Source organism: Eucyclogobius newberryi, unplaced genomic scaffold (assembly GCF_026437365.1).
Source record: "Eucyclogobius newberryi isolate DKJ021-1_F unplaced genomic scaffold, fEucNew1.0.hap1 SCAF_10, whole genome shotgun sequence".
Classification (NCBI taxonomy): Eukaryota; Metazoa; Chordata; class Actinopteri; order Gobiiformes; family Gobiidae; genus Eucyclogobius; species Eucyclogobius newberryi.
This window is the reverse complement of record NW_027315724.1, coordinates 21,380,240-21,404,244: the sequence shown is the minus strand read 5'-3', so window position 1 is coordinate 21,404,244 and position 24,005 is coordinate 21,380,240. Positions and strand designations below refer to the sequence as shown.

General features: G+C 46.0%; 1 protein-coding gene across 1 annotated transcript; it reads right to left on the bottom strand.

Annotated features, from left to right (window-relative positions):
* Nucleotides 1-268: 268 nt before the first annotated feature.
* On the bottom strand, nt 269-12,733 carry abhd15a (abhydrolase domain containing 15a). The gene is made up of 3 exons (XM_072458123.1): nt 12,123-12,733; nt 1,788-2,140; nt 269-970 (listed from the first exon to the last, which is right to left on the bottom strand). Exons 1-3 carry the CDS (start codon nt 12,579-12,581, stop codon nt 361-363), a joined length of 1,422 nt encoding a protein of 473 aa, XP_072314224.1. The 5' UTR covers nt 12,582-12,733; the 3' UTR covers nt 269-360.
* Nucleotides 12,734-24,005: the final 11,272 nt, after the last annotated feature.

The following is a 24,005-nucleotide window of genomic DNA, read 5'->3' as shown; positions in this document are numbered from 1 at the left end:
ATTATCAGTCAAATGTGAAATGTCTGTAAAATAATCACCAAAATGCAGAAATCCCACCACCTCTTATTTGAAACATTACAACATATATTTTTAAGCAGCTCTTTTTGTGGTATTTTTCACTATAAACAATATTGTAATGCAAAGGCTAACACAGCATCTAACAGTAACAACATTCCCTCCCTCATCATCAAAAACATGGACTGGGCCTTAATACATCCTGAACACAATCCCACACGACTGTATATATGACTGTATATATGACTGTATATATGACTGTACATGACCTGTAAGTCATTAGAACATCAAAACTAATCACTTACAGTCATTACGTTGAGTACATGTGCTTCCACTCGGCCTTCATCACCGCGTATAGGACCTCTGCCAGTTGTAAAAAGCGTGAATATTATGAGAACAGGCCAGCACCCGCTTACACGTGCTGATGCTGCGGTCGCGGAACGCCCTGCCGCTGCTGACCCCGCCCAACCCTCTCCTCCGCGCGGCCAACTGCTTAGATCTTTCCTCCGCCGCGAAAAAGTCCGTGCTGGCCCGGAAGAATTCCAGCACGGTTTTGTGACTCCAGTTGCTCTCTTGCCTGTCCGTCCCGCCGTTACTCGCCGCCGCGTCCCCGTGTGCGCTGTGAGACGCGGTGGCGAAGCTGCAGTGACCGCCGCGATTGGTCAGGAGCAGGAAAAAGTGCGGATTGGACTCGAAAAGTTCCAGCGGGATGGTGGACTTGGCGTCGCCTCGAACGGGGTCGTCCTTGGCGCAGACGCTCAGTACCGGGATGGCCACCTCGTCCACGTCTCTCAGAGGTTCGTTGTGTTCCCAGTACGCGTCCCAGGACAGGCCGCTTCCCGTAGGTGGCGCTGTGGTTGAGTTGTGACAGAACAAAGCCTCTTCTATGCCCCGTAAGGAGGAGCTGGAGAACAGACGCTCGGTTTGGATGGTTTGGCCCAGCGCGCTGCGGTACCTGCACGGAAGAAGAAGGAACCCATCAAAACAGAGCTAAAAGAAGCCGGTCAATTCAACGTTGATTTGATGCACTCCATGTGGATCACGATGTCTCAGGGAAATCAATAATGGGAGAAAGGGGGCATCATCTGTTGCTATAGCGACTTCATTCTTTCCTTAATTGTCTGTGGGCACTCCAATCAGGTGGGCACTCTCATGCTTCAACACTTTGATATATTTAGAGACCTTTTTTAATGTGATGGGAAAATAAATATTCTTCTTATTACTTCAATTCAACAGAGGTTTACACACAAAACAAAAGGATTTCACATGTTCCCTCAATTATCATTAGAAGAATAAGAACATTATTGTATAAGGAAAAAGTCAGAATCATGCGTACTCGTTCATAATAAAGTCAGTTGACATGCCTTGCTCAAAGACACAACAGGAATATGAACTTTCACGTTCTAGCTCTTGACACATTGGAATTGTATGTCTTTTCATTGTTTGGTAACACTTTGTAATACTGAACTTTTAGTAGTCTTAACAAAGCAGGACAAAGACTTAATTAGTATTGAACAAACTTTTTTATTAACAATGATTCAGGCTTATAACTCAAGCCCCTTAATTCATAGTTAATAAGCCTGAATCATAGTAAACATCTTAGTAAACTATATTATGAGTGAAGTGGTCATGCTTTATTAAGCCATATTCAGGTGTAGTTATTACAAAGTGACGCCTCTTTTAACACTTGTATAACGTCCACAGTTTCATTAGCAGCAGGGCTGTCCTTGGCCCGTGTGTTTGTCTTGATCATTTCTCATTGTCGGCTTTACCTGCTGAGGCCCGTCTTCTGGTACAGCGCGATGCCCCACTGGAGCGGCCCCCACAGCCCCTTCTCAAACCAGCTCTGGCACCGGAACACCGGGGACAGGCAGGCGGCCGCCGTCACATAGCTGGACGAGCCGCACTCTCCCAGGTAGGACAGCAGCAGGCCGGCCCCGGTGCTCTCGCTCACTGCGTACACTCGTCCCGCGGGCTGCCGGTAGCGGATGTAGCGCACCGCCTCCCGGAGGTCAGAGGGGTCACCAAACTGCTGAAGTTTGACGGAGGTGAGAGGGGTCCCGTTGTGGCCCCGCCGATTGAAAACGACCGGGAGGTAACCGTGAAGCAGGGCGGTTTCACATAACTGTGGGGAAAAGAGGGAAGCAGGGAACCCCGTGAAAATGTGAATACTTATATTTGCATACACAATGATGGATGATGGGTAATATTGGAGGGAACTTTGAATGGAACCAGTTTCCAAGCCGCTGGAAACTGTCAAACTCATTTTCAGTTCCAATTAGAAGAAATACTAGGTTAACAGTTGAGTAAGACTTTTCATTATATGAACTTAAATAGTACTGCACATAGTACATACAATATTTGCATGAGCTTTGACTTCTGTGCTCCATGAAAGCCACTGCAAAGATCCACACTCAACTGAACAAAGAGTTCTTTTAGAACTAAAGGCAGACACTTTCCATGACATGCTGTTGGCAGAGGCTGACACCAGTGGAAAATGCTTGGTAATTCCTTTAATTATATGAAAGAGGAATGAATATCAGACAAAGACACATTCCTGTGTGAGTGGCTTCATGATACCTCCAGTGTGCTCAGGTGATTAGGGCTGATTAACTCATACATTGAGAGAGTGAAATAAAATACATGTTTTTAAATCCTAGCTGTGAGATCACAATGGAAAGAAATTCTCTTAGTATTTGTACAAAGTACAAAGCTAAAGTTTACCATTTACATCACAGCATAATGTATAATACTTATTTGTTTATAAGGGCTTTAGGCTGTTTATGTAGTATCTCTCTGTGTCTGACTACCACTAAAAACATGTGTATGAATGAGAGGATGTTCATTACACTTCCACTGTCCCGACCAAATACATACGAAATGAAAAGCTAACAAGATAACAATATCAATGGAGAGAAATATGTATTTTGGACTTGATCATACGACACAAGAGGTAAATAGATTTGGCAGCATGACAGACGGTGGTTCCTTATCTCTTCTAAATGCAATTAAGATGGTATCACAAACCATGTTAACCCTCTGATAGCGTCGTTCGTCAGGGTTTATTTAAATGATGGAAAGAAAAGTGACTGTGGAGCCGGCAGAACTATATGGTGTTTAGTTGCAATCCATTTCATTATAAAAAGACTACATCCGTTCTTATGCTCAAAGCGTGTAAACTATAGATGGTGGAGCAGGAGTCCAGTGATAAAGGTTTAGCACAAAGTTAGATTAGATTAACAGCCTGTGAAATGATGTGTTTATGGCTCCCTGTGCAGACAAACACCACAGGAGCACGATCCAGGGCAGTAACAGGACCAAAGGGCTACTACATATGAAGCACTTTGAGGACGGCAAATAAAACTTATACTTAAGTGTGTCAACAATAACGCGCATGAGATTTCTGATAGGCCTTAGTTCAGTTTGTATAAAGCGCTGTTATCTTCATGATCTGGGGTGAGTCATGGTGTTTAACATTTATAAATGTTATAAATAATGTGTTAATAGTGAAACAGCTGGAATAGTGGGAATGTGACAGAATCACACTTTGAGTCCATGTTTCTGTGACGTTCACCAAATTGGTTTTAATCACAGTAAAAGAATGCTGCAGCAGGTTTATCAGCCCAGTGACAAATTCCACAAGCTCAGAGTCTAGACTTGTGTTTTTCATTTCAGAAAGGTATTAACAAGTTACTGTTTAGTGCAAATAGGGAGCAAAATGTTGGAAGACATTTTGACTCTTATTCAAGAGTCATTCTCAATCTGCAAATCTATTCTGATATTGATCCAACTCTGAGACGCATAAGTCCTGCCCACCGGGCGGAGCCTCCTGATAATTGCCTGTCCTGTTTATCTAGTGGTTTGCACTGTTTTAAGTTTCTCCCGAAACTAATCTTCTTTGTTCCCCAAACAGCCTGTTATGGGCCGTATGAATCCTGTGGTTAGCTGACAGTAGTTTCCTTATCACTGATGAGTACCGGATTATCATCTGAATTGCCAGGACTGATCCCGTCCCATGGCTTCAAAATGCTGTTATATATGACCGGCAAATTGAACCTTTAACCTCCATTTCTGTTTAAAGAGGGGTTCTTTTTTTAAAATTCCTCTTTCACCTCACTGTCTTCAAAAGAGTGTTTTTTGTGTAGTAGCTGTTCAGTCTCATCGATGTAACGCTCTTTACAACTTTCCCCACTGCATGTTTTTGAGAAGGCATTTATTCAACCAGTTTTTGTCAAAAAGCTTTTTAGTTTTGTTGTTGTTGTATTTAGGTAAGGCACTGTCATTTATAAAGCACAATTCATGCACAAGCAACCCAAACCCACAAATCACAAATATAATATAATAAATTATATCAGTTCACCAGTTCCTGTCTAATAAAGCCTACGAGCCCATGCTACAAGCCTACAGTAATGTTTTGCACCCAGATTTAAAAGCAGACAACATTAGAGCATTATTAGTTGCTGGGGCCGTGTGTTCTACAACCAGGAGCAGAGAAACTAAACGCTGCCTCGCTCTGGCATGACATTTCACTGAACTAAGCAGCAGATTTTCATTTACGTGGTTTTATTGAAAATGTGACATTCTTCAACCTGATGACTGAACGTAGTGAATATTTGCAAGAACACTACAAAGTGGATAATAATATTCCTCCTTTGGTATAGTATAATTGAGTGACTGCGTATGAGACTGAGCATATCTTTTTAATAAATTGGATTATTCCCCCGGTCAAGATGGGCTGACTCTGAATCTGAATCAGATTCAGAGTCAGCCCATCTCGACCGAAACGCCCAGGCAGCCTCAACAGTGTACATTAATGAGAAATAAAATGAACTTTTTTTATTTTAGCAAATGGTTGAATTCTTTCCGTACCCACTGTATTATAGGGGAGAGAAAGCATTTGAAGTACAGTATATACATTATTTGAGAAAATACAGAAACATAATACATTGAACTGTGTAAAGAAACTTCTTTTGTTTCTTTTGAGCGTTTCTGATTGAAGAGGTTCAACTCTTGTACTTGTACTGTATTTATACTCTTGTACCTGTACTGTATTTATACTCTTGTACTTGTACTGTATGTATACTATTGCACTTGTACTGTATTTATACTCTTATACTTGGGACGTGAGAGCCAGTGGCACCTGATGAAGACACTGGAGCGGCTGGTCCTGGACCACCTCCGCTCCACCGTGAGCTCAGCCATGGACCCGCTGCAGTTTGCATATCGGTCTGGCATCGGAGTGGAGGACGCCGTCATCTCCCTGCTGCACCGCTCTCTCTCTCACCTGGAAAAGCCTGGCAGCTCTGTGAGGATCCTGTTCTTCGATCTTTCGAGTGCCTTCAACACCATCCAGCCGCTGCTCCTGAGGGACAAGCTGGAGACGGCTGGTGTGGAGTATGACCTGGCAGAGTGGATCCTGGACTACCTCACAGACCGACCCCAGTTTGTGAGAGCCCGGAACTGTGTGTCTGACACTCGGACCTGCAGTGTGGGGGCGCCCCAGGGCACTGTCCTCGCGCCCTTTCTCTTCACCCTTTACACTGCAGACTTCAGACATGACACGGACAGCTGTGTCCTGCAGAAGTTCTCTGACGACTCTGCCATCATCGGACTCATCACGGATGACGATGACGCGGAGTACAGGGGACTGGCGCAGGACTTTGTGGACTGGTGTCAGCGGAACCACCTCCTCATCAACGCGGGGAAGACCAAGGAGATGGTGGTGGATTTCCGCAGACGCCACCCCACTGCCCCCTCACCAGTGAACATCCAGGGATGGGACATTGAGAGAGTGGACTCATACAAGTACCTGGGTGTTCATCTGAACCACAAACTGGACTGGACTCATAACACAGACGCACTGTACAGGAAGAGCCAGAGTCGGCTCTACCTCCTGAGGAGACTCAGGTCTTTTGGAGTGACAGGGCCACTCCTGAAGACCTTCTACGACTCTGTGGTGGCATCAGCCCTCCTGTACGGTGTGGCCTGCTGGAGCAGCAGCATCACAGAGAGGGAGAGGAAGAGGCTGGACAGAGTCATCAAGAAGTCCAGCTCCGTCCTGGGCTGTGCTCTGGACTCGGTGCAGGAGGTGGGGGACAGGAGGGTCCTGGCTAGATTCACATCTATGCTGGACCATGAGTCTCACCCCCTGCAGGACACTCTCTCTGCTCTGGAAAGCAGCTTCAGTGAGAGACTGATCCACCCTCGATGTGTGAAGGAAAGGTTCCGCAGGTCTTTCCTTCCTGCTGCTGTCAGACTTTATAACAAAAACTGTTAGTACTGAACACTCGCAATACTGACCTAACCTAATACTGATGTGCAACTCTGTCATATGTGCAATTGCTGTTGGAATTCATGTGCAATTCATGTGAAATTCATGTGCAATCTATGTGCTGTCGTGACACATATTCATGTGCAATTACTGTCGTGATCACATGCAATGGTATTTATGTATTTGTTTGTTTATTTGTCTATGGGAGTTTTTTGTTTATTTATAGGAGATCTTCTACTGAAAGTGTTTTTCAGACTTCCTATAAGTGATCTGTTCTTCTGTATCTATCTCTGTATCTACCTGCGTTGCACCAATGAAATTTCCCCATGTGGGACAATAAAGGAATATCTTATCTTATCTTACTTGTACTGTATTTAAACTCTTGTACTTGTACTGTATTTATACTCTTGCACTTGTACTGTATGTGTACTCTTGTACTTGTACAGTATGTGTACTCTTGTACTTGTACTGTATTTATACTCCTGTACTTGTACTGTATTTGTACTCTTATACTTGTACTGTATTTGTACTCTTGTACCTGTACTGTATTTATACTCTTGTACTGTATTTATACTATTGTACTTGTACTGTATTAATACTCTTGTACTTGTACTGTATTTATACTCTTGTACTTGTACTGTTTTTATACTCTTGTACTTGTATTGTATGTGTACTCTTGTACTTGTACTGTATTTATACTCTTGTACTTGTACTGTATGTGTACTCTTGTACTTGTGCTGTATTTATACTCTTGTACTTGTACTGTATTCATACTCTTGTACTTGTACTGTATTCATACTCTTGTACTTGTACTGTATTTGTACACAGAACTGATGACACAGAACAATGCACTATACAACAAAGTGTTGGGGATTTTCACAATAAATGCACTGTAAAACAAACTGTTTGGGTTTTTCCTTTTCAAAAATAAATAAATAAATACATAAATAGAACAGAGAACATAGAACATGACCATCTTGCTCTCTGGTCACAACGATGAACTACTATTATTGACACTGGTTTAGGATCTTAATACATATAAACTGAACGTTGTGTCTTTATTTAATCGTAAATGTAGTGGAAAAACACATAACCAACCCACCAAGCAGAAGCTACGCTAAGTATTTGACTGAAAGCCAGCTTGGTACAGAGTGAGCAGAACTAGGTCACATAATGGCCGTAAATTGAAGGCATAAATTGCGTGCATGGGCAGGTGTGAGTGACAGGTGCTCTCCATGTGAAGCAGGATCCTTTATGAAAACTATTTCACAAACCAGTGATCACAGGTCTCTATTTGAGTCTGTTCACTTTTACAACAACAAGATGTGTAGGAGGACCGGGTTTCATCTTGTATTTTGTGAATTCAGATCTCAATTGTTCTTTTAATGCTTCTATTCGGTTTCAAACAGTCCCTAAAATAGAATGGACCACGAATCAACATTGTACAATATTTAGCCTGATTAAGCCATAACCAATCTTGTATCTATATATAGCTTTTTATCTTTGATTCATATGAAAAATTAACAAGAATATATCGTCAACTGCAGTTATGGACTACGTTTGTTTGTATTTTTGCCTGTTGGATATTGAGTTGGTGCAGAAAATATGAAACAAAATATCTCATTTATATATTCATGAGATTCTGAGATTTTGTCACGTTCTTTCATTTAGTTCTGCTCTAGAGCTGCTCTAGTCCTGCTTTAGTCCTGCTTTGGACCTGCTTTAGACCTGCTTTAGTCCTGCTCTAGTCCTGCTCTAGTCCTGCTTTAGTCCTGCTTTGGACCTGCTTTAGACCTGCTTTAGTCCTGCTTTAGACCTGCTTTAGTCCTGCTCTAGTCCTGCTCTAGTCCTGCTCTAGTCCTGCTCTAGTCCTGCTCTAGACCTGCTCTAGTCCTGCTCTAGTCCTGCTCTAGTTCTGCTTTAGACCTGTTTTAGTCCTGCTCTAGACCTGCTTTAGTCCTGCTCTAGTCCTGCTCTAGTCCTGCTTTAGACCTGCTTTAGACCTGCTCTAGTCCTGCTCTAGTCCTGCTCTAGTCCTGCTCTAGTTCTGCTTTAGACCTGTTTTAGTCCTGCTCTAGACCTGCTTTAGTCCTGCTCTAGTCCTGCTCTAGTCCTGCTTTAGACCTGCTTTAGACCTGCTTTAGACCTGCTTTAGACCTGCTTTAGTCCTGCTTTAGACCTGCTTTAGTCCTGCTTTAGTCCTGCTTTAGACCTGCTTTAGTCCTGCTTTAGTCCTGCTTTAGTCCTGCTTTAGACCTGCTTTAGTCCTGCTTTAGTCCTGCTTTAGACCTGCTTTAGTCCTGCTTTAGTCCTGCTTTAGTCCTGCTTTAGACCTGCTTTAGTTCTGCTTTAGTCCTGCTTTAGACCTGCTTTAGTCCTGCTTTAGTTCTGCTTTATTTCTGCTTTAGTCCTGCTGTAGACCTGCTTTAGACCTGCTTTAGTCCTGCTTTAGTCCTGCTTTAGACCTGCTTTAGTCCTGCTTTAGACCTGCTTTAGACCTGCTTTAGTCCTGCTTTAGTCCTGCTTTAGACCTGCTTTAGACCTGCTTTAGACTTGCATTAGACCTGCTTTAGTCCTGCTTTAGACCTGCTTTAGACTTGCATTAGACCTGCTTTAGTCCTGCTTTAGTCCTGCTTTAGACCTGCTTTAGTCCTGCTTTAGTCCTGCTCTAGTCCTGCTTTAGACCTGCTTTAGTCCTGCTTTAGTCCTGCTTTAGACCTGCTTTAGACCTGCTTTAGTCCTGCTTTAGTCCTGCTTTAGACCTGCTTTAGTCCTGCTCAAGTCCTGCTCTAGACCTGCTTTAGTCCTGCTTTAGTCCTGCTTTAGACCTGCTTTAGACCTGCTTTAGACCTGCTTTAGACCTGCTTTAGTCCTGCTTTAGACCTGCTTTAGACCTGCTTTAGACCTGCTTTAGTCCTGCTCTAGTCCTGCTTTAGTCCAGCTTTAGACCTGCTTTAGTCCTGCTTTAGTCCTGCTTTAGTCCTGCTTTAGACCTGCTTTAGTCCTGCTTTAGTCCTGCTTTAGTCCTGCTCAAGTCCTGCTTTAGACCTGCTTTAGACCTGCTTTAGTCCTGCTTTAGACTTGCTTTAGTCCTGCTTTAGTCCTGCTTTAGACCTGCTTTAGTCCAGCTTTAGTCCTGCTTTAGTCCTGCTTTAGTCCAGCTTTAGTCCTGCTTTAGTCCAGCTTTAGTCCTGCTCTAGTCCTGCTCTAGTCCTGCTCTAGTCCTGCATTAGTCCTGCTTTAGTCCTGCTTTAGACTTGCTTTAGTCCTGCTTTAGTCCTGCTTTAGACCTGCTTTAGTCCAGCTTTAGTCCTGCTTTAGTCCTGCTTTAGTCCAGCTTTAGTCCTGCTCTGGTCCTGCTCTAGTCCTGCTTTAGTCCTGCTCTAGTCCTGCTTTAGTCCTGCTCTAGTCCTGCTTTAGACCTGCTTTAGTCCAGCTTTAGTCCTGCTTTAGTCCTGCTCTAGTCCTGCTTTAGACCTGCTTTAGTCCAGCTTTAGTCCTCCTTTATGTGCTGCACCTCAAACACACCTGCTCTGACTGTGCCAGTCTCTCTCTGCTTTGCCCTCTGCCCACACAAACCGGAGCTTGTTTCATCCTCTGCTCCAGAGAAAGTTCTGGATGTTCTGCTATTGTGACTCTCAGCGGAGACCAGAACGTTCCTGATTGGTGGATGTACCAGAACGTTCCTGATTGGTGGATGTTTCTGTCTTTAGACCTTCCAAAGTGAATCCCACAGACTGAACAGACACTGAGCATTTGGTGGGACGGTGGGACAGATGGTGCAGATTGTCAGCCTTTTTAAACACATTAGCGACAAAATAAAGGTGGAAATATAGTGATTGAAGGTTTCTAAATAGAGAATATAAGCCACACCTTGTCAAAGCCTGATCTTGGCCTGATAAACTAAGCATTTTTGTATCTGTTTTAGAGTCTTGCAGCCGTATTGTTTGAATCATAAAGCTTTTGTTTACAAAGATGAATCACGGTGGATTTGGAAACCGCTCACAGTTCTGCTTTGATATTGTGCAATGCCGTTTTACCTTTTCCTGAGCCGTCAGCCGACACTGACTCGAGCTGCTGAGTCCAGATGAAATTGAGATTTAATTAACTTCGCTCGACTAATTTCCTTCAGTGTTGAGTGACTGGCTCTGTAATTGCCTTTAACGTCACACCGGTCAGACAAAAGCAGGTGAAATCACATCCATCCATTTAAACGCTATACATTTTAAACCCGTGACCTTTTGCCCCTGCAGCCCGTGATGTCATGGCAACACCTTGCATAATTTGTCAGACTAAATAAAGTCTGACATTTTTTTGGTCCAGAGACTCAACGGGCAATTTGGTGTTTTGTAAGTGGGAACAACCTATCAGATGTTGTACAATAGTTGAATGTTTTTATACACTCTATACTAAACAGAGAACTAGTACTTTACTATACATTACTTTTACAAAACATTTACAACACATTACACACATTATACAAATAAAAACCCTTTTACCAACCAAGCTTATTTATTTATGTTGTTTCCTGAGTCCAGAAAAACCTAAAAATCAGGATTTTGCCTTCATTATTAAAGGTCCCATAACGTGCAAAATCGACTTTTCAGAGCTTTTAACCTTTTTACATTGCTATTTGTGATTCATATGTACCCAGAGTGTTTTTTGATTGATTCCCGCAGTGTTTAGCTATATTACAGACTATCTCCTTTCCTCGAATCTCCAAACTGACGGGCGGTGGGTACAAGACCGCGTCATAACCACAGGCGCGCGTCATCATCCCCCCTCCCCCTCCCCCCTCCCGCCTGACGCCTCCCGCCCCCTTCCCCCCGGCTCCGCGCTGCTCCAGGCTCCCGTGTCTCCCCATACAAGCCCCGAGTTTTTCTGCTTCGATTTACGAGGAAACACGGCTCAAAAAGGCCCAAATATCAAACCAAGCCGTTTGCATTTCCGGGTTGGTGAGGGGGTCCAAGGTCTGGGTGATATTTCTTAAAGGTGGAATGGACAATTTTTTTCAGCAATTTTTTTTATCATATTTCCTCGTGGCGTGGATAAATCATTAGTCCTGCCACGTATCAATCATAAAACGCACCTACCGCTCACCTGCAGCCGCGTCAGGCTCGTCCCCACGTTTCCGCGTGTCTAAGCGCATGGATCTATCATAATATAGTTCCCTCAGTGTACGGGGCAAAATGAAGACGTAGAAAGACAGTTCGAGCTGACGCAGAAGTGGACAGAAATCTACGGGAGACGAGCGATACGATGCGCTCCGTTGCGCAAATAAACAAACGCATGTGTGTGTTGTATCAGTCCGTACGGGGGAGTGCGCATGCGCACTTCCGCCTGCGTTCTCAAATCGCCGAAAAATCGTCCATACCGCCTTTAACTATTATGTTATGGGTGTTGCACAACCCTTATTATTATCAATTATACACTTAGGATAGACTACGAAACGTGAAAAAAGCATGTTATGGCACCTTTAAAGTCATAATCTCTTTATAAATAAATAATTAATGTAATACAAACGCAAATGTCTTTAAAGCAGGTTCTGACATCCCTCACATCACATGCATCTGAGTGGCTTTTATTTAACACAATCACCTTGATTTTTCATATTTTTGTGATATTCTGAAGTTGTTTATTCAAACTCTATTCCAGAATGTATAATGTTTTGTTTTACACCTTTTTAAAGGGTCTATTACATCTTAAACTCACTGTCACGTACACACATCATTGGTCTTTGTAGCAAACACAAACTTTCCCATACACACCTTGTTGCTGTTGCCCTGGGGGGATATTTACTGCACTACACAGCACACACTCTCTCAATCTCTCTCACCTTTTTCACATTTCTCGTGATCCTCCCGAACGAATTGGGCACGACGAGCAGCACGGGGCTGTGCGAGTGGCTGGACGTCCTGCGCCGCCTCTGGTACGACGGTACTGCCCAGTCCAGCGCCACCAGACCCTCGTCGCTCAGCTGCAGATGATCCCGCACGAACTGCACCGCGCCGCCGTACGGCCCGCACGCCTCCCGCACGCTCCGGAGCACCGCGCTCGCCCTGCACGTCCAGCCCGCGCGCGGACAATAGTCGGTGAAACTTCTGCAGTGCTTCACCAGGTAGTTGGCCAGGGCGGACGGTTTGCAGACGTACGCGGGGGGGTCCGGTGTAACGTCAGAGCCCGGTTTCTTCCCCAGCAGCGCGTTCATCATCTGTCCCGTTCTGCAGAAACACGCACCTGGCCAGAGGAAGACCACCAGGATCACAATGGACACAACTATGAGCCATTCCAGCATTGGCACTAAAGGGACTGAGACAACTTAACGTGCTGAGTTTGGCTCCTCAAGTTGACGTTACATTTCATTCACTGCCAAAAAAATAAAACATAAAATAAACGCGTAATGAATCAGCTTCAAACTCAGGCATTCTGGCTCCTTTTGCATCTCTGATCTTCTGTTTCCAGCCTGAACGATGCCGCTGCGTCTCTCCACTGGACGGACCGCTCCTGTGACGCGCCTCTTCGCTCCGCGCGCCGCGATGACCAGAAGGAGCGGGACGCGCGCGCGCTCACGCACCGCTGCTGCTCGCGCCGGCAACGCCTCCCGTTTCCAAGGCTCCGTGATAAACAGGTCGCGAGTCGGACCTCAGATATCAGCTGTGGGCGACTGTAGGGGATAATGAGACGGAGAGAGTAGCTGCAGGGTTCACTCACGAGAAGAGCACGTGACCAGAGACTGTGAATATTAAGTGCGACATTAGATTTGGATTTGATTTGCTGTTGGGGAAAAGACAAAGAAAGTTTTTTTTTTTAATTTTTTAAGATGAATTTAGGCCACTGAATTCAAGAGGAGGTTTTTGTGTTGGAATTAATTGTCATAATTGTCAATCACGGTGCAGCAAACAAAAAAACAAAAAAAAAAGTGATCAAATTAATTTGTCAACGCCTTATGAAATTAAACTTAGTCTTTTACATATTTCAAACATAATTGTATCATCATTGTTGTTGTTATATAACATGACAATTTGTGGGGAATTCAAAAAGCTTTTCGCAGCAGGTAGACCCGCCCCCTGTGACCCCTGACCCCGCCCTGTGTTCATATTCAGAGTGTGAAAATGACCTCTAGCCCTCCTCTCCGACACAGGGGCTAATAAGGTTCCAGGTCCTGTAAATGATTTGAAAGTGACTTCTTAGGAAAGGCAGTCCACAGAAAGCTGATCTTGCTGGAGGCAAAGTTAAACAATCAATCAAACTGATGAAGAATTGCATCACTTTCCCATTCCCATTTCACATTCCCCAAAGAGAGAGAAACAAATGCAATCATTGTTTTGCGCTGGTGTACTTCAGACTTCCTTCACATTGAAGTAAAAACTCTACTGAGATTATCAATCATTTCTAATGAACTGAAGATACCATGTTTTCCGGACTATAAATTGCACCTTTTTTCATAGTTTTGGCCGGGGTGCGACTTATACTTATATTTATACTTATATACCTATACTACAGAGCGACTTATATGTGATATTATTTGTTATTTTCACACTTGCAACCACATTTCATACTCCAGTGCGACTTATAAGATATGTTTTTTTCTTCTATATTATGCATTTTTTGGCTGGTGCGACTTATACTCCGGCGACTTATAGTTCAGAAAATACGGTAATTGGTTGTTACTTGGCACAGGACAAGACACAAAAGAGAAGCGACATGAGATTGGGTCCACAAGAACGAGACGGCATTTTTGTTTGTTTTAAAATGTAGCTGGAGCGCCAAATGTGAACACCAGAAAAAGATAAATTGATAATCCTTTTCCACACACGTGCACGATCGAGATAATGCGGCACGAGTTGTTCCAGATAAAAAAGGCCACATCGTTGTCTGGTGGAAAGGACAAAGAGAATTCCCTTTCACAAATGTTACCCTCCGATGTAGATATAGAAAAGGTCGTTGCTTATAGCCGTGACGAAGACTGCAGATAAGAGTTGAAGATAAGGTGAAGGCCGCAGGGATTCGGGATATCACTGGACACTGTGCCGTTCATTGACCCAAAATGGCTCCAAAAACAAGCCACAAGGTTTGACACGTTTAGTCACAACACGGCTCGTTATCAGATATTATTGTTTTAAATGGATAGTCAACAGCAATTCAATTCAAAACTGGTCCCATGCTGCAAAATTTGAAGTTAAAAAATGTCATTTTTATCACATAGACTAGACCAGGGGTGTCAAACTCATTTTGGGCCACGGGCCGAATTTCAACGCTCAGGCTGGGTCGCGACTCGAACATAACGTAAAACATAAAACGATAAAAAAAATATAAGAAATAGCTTTATATAGCCTACGCTGTTTTTGAAGCAATTACTGGATCAATTAAAAGAAAAAACAAACACGTTTGTTCTCATAAACTGAAATGTATTAAGAAAAATACCTTAACGTGGTGGAGGGGTTTGAGTGCCCGAATGATCCCGGGAGCTATGTTGTCGGGGGCTTCATGCCCCTGGTAGGGTCTCCCAAGGCAAACAGGTCCAAGGTGACGGGTCAGACAAAGATCGGTTCAGAAGCCTCTTATGATGACAACAAGAACTAGGCAGTTTACGTCGCACGGATCGGCGTCACCGGGGCCCCATCCTGAAGCCAGCCCTGGGATGGGTGCTCCATGGCGAGCGCCTGGTGGCCGGGTCTTACCCCACGGGGCCCGGCCGGGAACAGCTCGAAAGAGCGACGTGGGGCCGCCCTCCCGTGGGCCCACCACCCGCAGGAGGATCCATAAGGGGCCGGTGCAGAGAGATCTGGGCGGCAGTCGACGGCAGGGGCCTCGGCGACCAGATCTCCAGACACAGAGACTAACTCTGGGGACATGGAATGTCACCTCGCTGGGGGGAAAGAGCCTGAGCTTGTGCGGGAGGTTGAGCGATACCGACTAGATATAGTCGGCCTCACCTCCACGCACAGTTTGGGCTCTGGAACCCATCTACTCGAGAGGGGCTGTACGCTCCACTTCTCTGGTGTTGTCCGCGGGGAGAGGCGGCGGGCTGGTGTGGGCTTGCTTATAGCCCCTCAGCTCAGCCGCCACGTGTTGGAGTTTACCCCGGTGAATGAGAGGGTCGCGTCCCTCTGCCTTCGGGTGGGGGACAGGTCTCTCACTGTTGTGGCGGCCTACGGGCCGAACAGCAGTGCAGAGTTCTTGGAGTCCTTGGGAGGGGTACTGGACAGTGCACCGACCGGGGACTCCGTTGTTCTACTGGGGGACTTCAACGCCCACGTGGGCAATGACAGTGACACCTGGAGAGGGGTGATCGGGAAGAACGGCTTCCCCGATCTGAACCCGAGCGGTGTTCAGTTATTGGACTTCTGTGCTAGCCACGGATTGTCCATAACGAACACCATGTTCAAGCACAAGGGTGTCCATCAGTGCACATGGCACCAGGACACCCTAGGCCGGAGGTCAATGATCGACTTTGTTGTCGTGTCATCAGACCTCCGGCCGCGTGTCTTGGACACTCGGGTGAAGAGAGGGGCAGAGTTGTCAACCGATCACCACCTGGTGGTGAGTTGGATCCGCTGGCGGAGGAGGAAGCCGGACAGACTTGGCAGACCCAAGCGCATTGTGAGGGTCTGTTGGGAACGTCTAGTGGAGCCCTCTGTCAGTAGGGTATTCAACTCGCACCTCCGGGAGAGCTTCTCCCATGTCCCGGGGGAGGTTGGGGACATTGAGTCCGAGTGGACCATGTTCTCCGCCTCCATTGTTGATGCGGCTGCTCGGAGTTGTGGTCGCAAGGTCTCCGGTGCCTGTCGTGGCGGCAACCCCCGAACCCGGTGGTGGACACCGGAAGTAAGGGATGCCGTCAGACTGAAGAAGGAGGCCTATCAGGCCACTCTGGCTTGTAGGTCTCCGGAGGTCATCGACGGGTATCGGCAGGCCAAGCGAGCCGCGGCTCGTGCTGTCGCAGAGGCAAAAACCCGGGCCTGGGAGGAGTTCGGGGAGGTCATGGAGGAGGACTATCGGTCGGCACCAAAGAAATTCTGTCAAACCGTCCGGCGCCTCAGGAGGGGGGAGCAGTGTTTCACCAACACCGTTTACGGTGCGGGTGGAGGCCCGCTGACCTCGACTGGGGATGTCGTCGGACGGTGGAAGGAATACTTTGAGGACTCCTTAATCCCTCAGTCACGTCTTCCGAAGAGGAAGTAGAGACCGGGAACTCGGAGGCTGGCTCATCCATCACCCAAGCTGAAGTCACTGAGGTTGTTCGCAAACTCCTCGGTGGCAGGGCTCCGGGGGTGGATGAGATCCGCCCTGAGTACCTAAAGTATCTGGATGTTGTAGGACTGTCTTGGTTGACACGTCTCTGCAACATCGCGTGGCGTTCGAGGACCGTGCCTCTGGACTGGCAGACCGGGGTGGTGGTCCCTCTGTTCAAGAAGGGGGACCGGAGGGTGTGTTCCAACTACAGAGGGATCACACTCCTCAGCCTCCCGGGTAAGGTCTATTCCAAGGTACTGGAGAGGAGAATCCGACCGATAGTCGAACCTCGGATTCAGGAGGAGCAGAGTGGTTTTTGTCCCGGTCGTGGAACACTGGACCAGCTCTATACCCTCCATCGGGTGCTCGAGGGCGCATGGGAGTTTGCCCAACCAGTCCACATGTGCTTTGTGGATCTGGAGAAGGCTTTCGACCGTGTCCCTCGGGGTGTCCTTTGGCGGGTGCTCCGGGAGTACGGGGTCCGGGGCCCTTTGCTCAGGGCTGTCCGGTCCCTGTATGACCGGAGCAGGAGCTGTGTTCGCATTGCCGGCAGTAAGTCAGACCTGTTCCCAGTGCATGTTGGACTCCGCCAGGGCTGCCCTTTGTCACCGGTTCTGTTCATAATTTTTATGGACAGAATTTCTAGGCGCAGTCAGGGGTCGGAGGGTGTCCGGTTTGGGGACCACAGGATTCCATCTCTGCTGTTTGCAGACGATGTTGTCCTGATGGCTCCATCAAACCCGGACCTGCAACATGCACTGGGACGGTTTGCAGCCGAGTGTGAAGCGGCTGGGATGAGAATCAGCACCTCCAAATCTGAGGCCATGGTTCTCGACCGGAAAAAGGTGGCTTGCCCTCTCCAGGTGGGTGGGGTGTCCTTGCCCCAAGTGGAGGAGTTCAAGTATCTCGGGGTCTTGTTCACGAGTGAGGGAAGGATGGAGCGGGAGATCGACAGGCGGATCGGTGCAGCGGCTGCAGTGATGCAGTCGCTGCATCGGACCGTTGTGGTAAAGAGGGAGCTGGGCCGAAAGGCAAAGCTCTCTATTTACCGGTCGGTCTACGTTCTGACCTCACCTATGGTCATGAGCTTTGGGTAGTGACCGAAAGAACAAGATCGCGGATACAAGCGGTCGAAATGAGTTTCCTCCGCCGTGTGGCTGGGCGCTCCCTTAGAGATAGGGTGAGGAGCTCGGCCACACGGGGGGAGCTCGGAGTAGAGCCGCTGCTCCTCCACGTCGAGAGGAGCCAGCTGAGGTGGCTCGGGCATCTGTTCCGGATGCCTCCTGGGCGCCTCCCTCGGGAGGTGTTTCAGGCATGTCCCACCGGGAAGAGGCCCCGGGGAAGACCCAGGACACGCTGGAGAGACTATGTCTCTCGGCTGGCCTGGGAACGCCTCGGGATCCCCCCGGAAGAAGTGTCTGGGGAGAAGGAAGTCTGGGAGTCCCTGGTCAGACTGCTGCCCCCGCGACCCGGCCCCGGATAAAGCGGCAGAAGCTGGATGGATGGACAAACACGTTTGTTCTCATAAACTGAAATGTATTAAGAAAAACAAGTGTAATTTCACCAACACTGTGCTTCAGTTTTTGTGCATTACAACTTCAGAGTTGATCTACAGAGATAAACATTTAATCTATTGTTAAATATTGTTAAATAGGTATTTGGAACTGAAAAATATTGTATTTGACTTTATAACAAAATAAACTTCTCAAGATTTAAAAAACCTTTTGAATGTACTAACTAACATTTCCACGTCTGTGTAGTCTGTGTAGTCTCTTTACACCTGAACTGACACACCACTAAATACAAACAGACGTGGAGCGTTTAAGGAGGTTAAGTTATGAGCCACAGTTTCCATCAAACCAAACTCTTTTCTCAAATCGTGGGCCAAATATTATGTACAAAATAAAACAATTAAAGATATAAGAAATAAATTACTTTCTTACAGCGTAGTAATAGTTGTGGAGACTGTTGCACAAATGTGCAGCAGGTGAAAGACTTCTCATTTCTGATGTGAAAGGTTCATATCACAGACATGTTTCTGCTCAAACTCAATACAAGCTCACTATTTTCATAGTTTAAGTTGATCTTAGTGACAAATGATTCATGTAGTGACTCAAATGAGGTCATTGTGTTTGTGTTCACAGTCACATTAGTGTGGAAACAGTCATGTTCATACTTTATTACACTCTGACCTGTGTTTTTACCTGTGGCTCCTGATCTGTCCAGGTTTGTAGAGGATGTTTTCCTCAGAGCATCATCAGAGAAGTTAGTTTTCTTGTTGTTAGCTCCACTTTTAGCACAACTCTAACATCCACAAAACAGTCTTCTTTCTTTCTTCCCCGTGTTTCATAAAGACACACGTCTCTGTCCTCCTCAGACTCTGGTCTGAGGTGCGTAAGTGCTGTAAAGTGCGCAAACGCGTGTCTTACTTCTCTCAGCACTTCTTCCTCCGCAGTACACAGGGCAGTGAAGAGCCGCGCGGGGGAGGGGCGGCCACCAGCGGCATTGTGGGACGTGTAGTTTTAGCGCTAACAACGGTTACGGAAGTAACTACGGTTCTATGAACGAAAAAAAAAAAGTGTGAAAAAAGTGTGCAAGAAAGTGTGAAAATAACAAATAATATCACATTAAAGTCGCTCCGGAGTATAAGTATATAAGTATAAATATAAGTATAAGTCGCACCCCGGCCAAAACTATGAAAAAAGGTGCGAGGTGTAGTGTCTGTCAGTTCAGGAGAGTTGGAGACACTGCAGAGACATTAGTTGTTATCTCATGCGCTCACGTTGTCCTCATTTATGAGCGTCTATTGTGTGAGCAATCAGGATCATATCAGGTCTCTAAAAAGCTCTGCAGAGTGGCCATCTGATGCTACACGTAACATCTGATGCATGAATGGGAGCATACATCAATAAAACACATTATGGGCCATACTAGTGCCATTTACGCCATTTTTCTCCGCGGCACATTTATCTAGTGCAGCTCGGAACATGGAAGATAATGTCCATCATGTTGACCAAGCAAGAAAAACAAATGCCCAAGGTCACGTATGTATTGACCAGTTGGGAATGATTACAACCAGTTATTATAGACAGTTATAGACGGTGGTTTTGTTGAACGTTTCTTTTTAAATGTCATTAAAACCAAGCAGCACCAGACACTTTTATGGCTGTGCGTTCATGAGTAGGACGACTCTTACGTGTGTTTGACTCTTACAGGTGTTCGGCTCTTACAGGTGTTCGGCTCTCACATGTGACACTGCGGTTCATGGGTTTCACTTTGACATGTCACATTTGATACGTCATGTGACAGGAAGCAGAACTAGAGCAGAAGAAATGCCTCTGAGGATGTGGTCGTACTGGGTTTGAATGCAAAAGAGGTGATGCAGCCTCAGATCTTACCTCTCACACTCAAATGTCCCGCTTACAGATGTCCCACACGTAGATGTCTCACACAGAAACGTCTCACACGCAGATGTCCAACACCCAGATCTTACCTCTCACACTCAGATGTCCCGCGTTCAGACGTCCCACACTCAGATGTAGCACACGCAGACGTCCCACACGCAGATGTCTCACACGCAGACGTCCCACATGCAGATATATCACACTCAGATGTCTCACACTCAGATGTCCAAAACTCAAATGAGAGTGGGACGTCTGCGTGTGGGACATCTGTACGCGGGATATCTGAGTGTGAGAGGTAAGATCTGAGTGTGAGACATGTGTATGTGAGACATCTGAGTGTGAGAGGTAAGATTTGAGTGTGAGACATGTGTATGTGAGACATCTGAGTGTGAGAGGTAAGATCTGAGTGTGAGACATGTGTATGTGAGACATCTGAGTGTGAGAGGTAAGATTTGAGTGTGAGACATGTGTATGTGAGACATCTGAGTGTGAGAGGTAAGATCTGAGTGTGAGACATGTGTATGCGGGACATCTGAGTGTGAGAGGTAAGATCTGAGTGTGAGACATGTGTATGCGGGACATCTGAGTGTGAGAGGTAAGATCTGAGTGTGAGACATGTGCATGTGGGACATCTGAGTGTGAGAGGTAAGATCTGAGTGTGAGACATCTGTATGCGGGACATCTGTACGCGGGACATCTGAGTGTGAGAGGAAAGATCTGAGTGTGGGACATCTGAGTGTGGGACATCTGCATGTGGTGGGACAAACGCACTGGATGAAGCTGTTCAAACAAACCCATCTGCTGGTTTCAGTATGTCCATTGTTGTCCTACATTTCCGTTCTAGTACTGTAGTATTACCTCAAACGCTCCCACTACAACAACTGTCAACTTTGTATAATACTACTACTTCCATGGCAGTAGTATTGTTGGGAGCATGCCTTTGTCTCACACATGTCCCTGCGTCCTCACACATCATCGGAGAGACTACGTCGCCGGGTTCAAAGGCAGATCGGGCCGTCGGTGCCAGCGTACAACAGACGTATGTGTGTAATTACAGCAGACACAAGCACACGGAGGGCGAAGAGCGTGAGGGCGTGGCCTGTGTGATGTCAGAGGCTGTGGCTGAAACACAGGGGAGGAGACAGTACGTGCAGAGACATTACTGCATCAAACCTGTTGACTTTACCGCTGAATAACCACAGCTGCTTCGCATCTCATCTGAAGAGACGGCGCAAATACACGTAGGATTTTCCCACAGCGGCTGCACAAATTGGAAAAGAGCTATATATCATCATTTGAGCAGGCAGAAGAAGCAATATTGTACCATCTTTGTGTTTTTCTACTCACTTTAGCAGGGCACTCTCAGACAGTCAAGCGCCTTTGTACATTTATCTGACAGCTTTTCTCCGACTTGTGATCTCTGAAAGCTCAAAATCACTTCACTTTTACCATTTACTGCAGCACTTGGCAACCCGCACAGAAATCTTCAGACACTATAAGTTGTTTGCCTGACCCACCAGCCCCGCCCACATTCTGTTCGAACGCGTAAGGGTCTGGAATCGGAGTCAGAGCCAATGAAATCGTCGGTAATCCATTTACCTATCCAATCCCGGGCAAAGGGCAACGTGACACAGTGAGATACGGAAGTAAGGCTTTCCACCCCCGTTCCAAAACATTCAAGATGGTGGACCCGGCTCGTGACCCGGCTCGTGACCCGGCTCGTGACCCGGCTCGTGACCCGGCTCGTGACCCGGCTCGTGACCCGGCTCGTGACCGAGTGTTTACTTCTGCTCTCGCTTCGGTTTGAACAATCAGGAAAGTCCGCTCTATTCGCCGTGATGAAAGTGCGTTAGATGCGGTTATACGAAGGGCGTCATCGCGATTCAGGAGACATTTTCTGCGTTCGGGGACGGATAACGCGGAACACGCCTTGTTGACATGGGCTACGTAACATCCGGTTAAGCGTGTTTTTTGCGTCACTTCTGGGTTTATGTGATTGGTTCTGTCTCTGCTCTCTAAACTCCGCCCTAGAAATTGAAACGCAGCGGTCGAGCCCCAGACCCACACACAGTTTTGATAAGTAGTTAAAGGTGGAATGGACGATTTTTTTCAGCAATTTTTTTTATCATATTTCCTCGTGGCGTGGATAAATCATTTGTCCTGCCACGTATCAATCATAAGACGCACCTACCGCTCACCTGCAGCCGCGTCAGGCTCGTCCCCACGTTTCCGCGTGCCTAAGCGCATGGATCTATCATAATATAGTTCCCTCATTGTACGGGGCAAAATGAAGACGGAGAAAGACAGTTCGAGCTGACGCAGAAGTGGACAGAAATCTACGGGAGACGAGCGATGCGATGCGCTCCGTTGCGCTAATAAACAAACGCATGTGTGTGTTGTATTAGTCCACACGGGGGAGTGCACATGTGCACTTCCGCCTGCGTTCTCAGATCGCCGAAAAATCGTCCATACCGCCTTTAAGTGTCAGCTATACCTGTGGGCTATGCATACCTCTCTGTAATGACGCCTTTTTCGTATTAAACAAAAATGTGTTTTTATGCTCAGGACGTTGCACGCCTCAGTCTTTGTGTTGTTTGTGTTTGTTGTGGGCTGCAGTCCTCAGAGCCGCTGCTGTAGGCGTTGTCTGTGTTTTGGCTCGGTGCGGTCAGCATTCTGCATTCTGCTGGTTGTAGCACTACAGCTCCGCGGGAGAGGGTCAGACAGGGCCACGGGCTATGCTCATCCTTTTACTGGACACGACCCGACCCAGCTGCGTTGCATATTTTCACGTCAGCTCACCTTAAAAACGAAAAGGTGTGATTCATAATTTATTGAATGTAATTTACAGTATTTTCCGGACTTTGCACCTTTTTTCATAGTTTTGGCCGGGGTGCGACTTATACTTATATTTATACTTATATACTTATTCTCCGGAGCGACTTATATGTGATAATATTTGTTATTTTCACACTGCATTTCATACTCCAGTGCGACTTATATATGTTTTTTTCTTCTCTATTATGCATTTTTTGGCTGGTGCGACTTATACTCCAATGCGTCTTATAGTCCGGAGAATACGGTAATGATTAAAACTCGTATCGCTTTGGTCAAGGTGAAGAACAAAGCTGTTCTCTGGTGCCTGTGGGTGACAGTTGAAAAACAAACACTCCCAGGACAAAGTGTGTTGGCCGTCCCATTGCCTTAATGTGTAATCTACCAGATGAAAGGCACAACCACTAAAGTCCAGTTACTGCGCTGCACTTCTTTATGGATGGACTGACATGAAGAACAAAACAAAAATCATAAAGCACATTGCTTTTAGTAGTACTTCAAGAAATACTTCAAAGTACTGCAACTTCAATGTAAAAAAAACTGTCAAAAGTTTAGTGGTGCATTTATCCAACATCATTTATTAAAAAAAATAAAAAGTCAGCTATTTTTTATATACTGGTACATGTCATTAATGTATGTGTCTGTGTTATGAACATTAGTTCATAACCGTATTTTCCAGACTTCCAGAAGTCGCACCAGCCAAAAAATGCATAATAAAGAAGAAAAAAAACCATATATAATTCGCACTGGAGTATAAGTCGCACCAGCCAAAAAATGCATAATAGAGAAGAAAAAAAACATATATAAGTCGCACTGGAGTATAAGTCGCACCAGCCAAAAAATGCATAATAGAGAAGAAAAAAAACATATATAAGTCGCACTGGAGTATAAGTCGCACCAGCCAAAAAATGCATAATAGAGAAGAAAAAAAACATATATAAGTCGCACTGGAGTATAAGTCGCACCAGCCAAAAAATGCATAATAGAGTGGAAAAAAAACATATATAAGTCGCACTGGAGTATAAGTATATAAGTATAAATATAAGTATAAGTCGCACCCCGGCCAAAACTATGAAAAAAGGTGCAACTTATAGTCCGGAAAATACGGTACTTTATTTGTCCCTTCTCCAGGTCTATGGCCTATGCCGTGCTGAAAACAAGGCAGTCATTGAACACTATAGCTCATACATTTGCTCCGGGACGACGGTCGGCTCAGTTCAGACGCCGCTGCGAGGACGCCGTGCACA

Excerpts from the sequence above, each read along its gene's own strand:
- abhd15a (XM_072458123.1), bottom strand. The coding sequence starts at position 12,581 with ATGCTGGAATGGCTCATAGTTGTGTCCATTGTGATCCTGGTGGTCTTC. Across the intron at positions 2,141-12,122 it reads TCACGAGAAATGTGAAAAAG|TTATGTGAAACCGCCCTGCT; the intron begins GTGAGAGAGATT and ends TTTTCCCCACAG. Across the intron at positions 971-1,787 it reads CAGAAGACGGGCCTCAGCAG|GTACCGCAGCGCGCTGGGCC; the intron begins GTAAAGCCGACA and ends TCTTCCGTGCAG.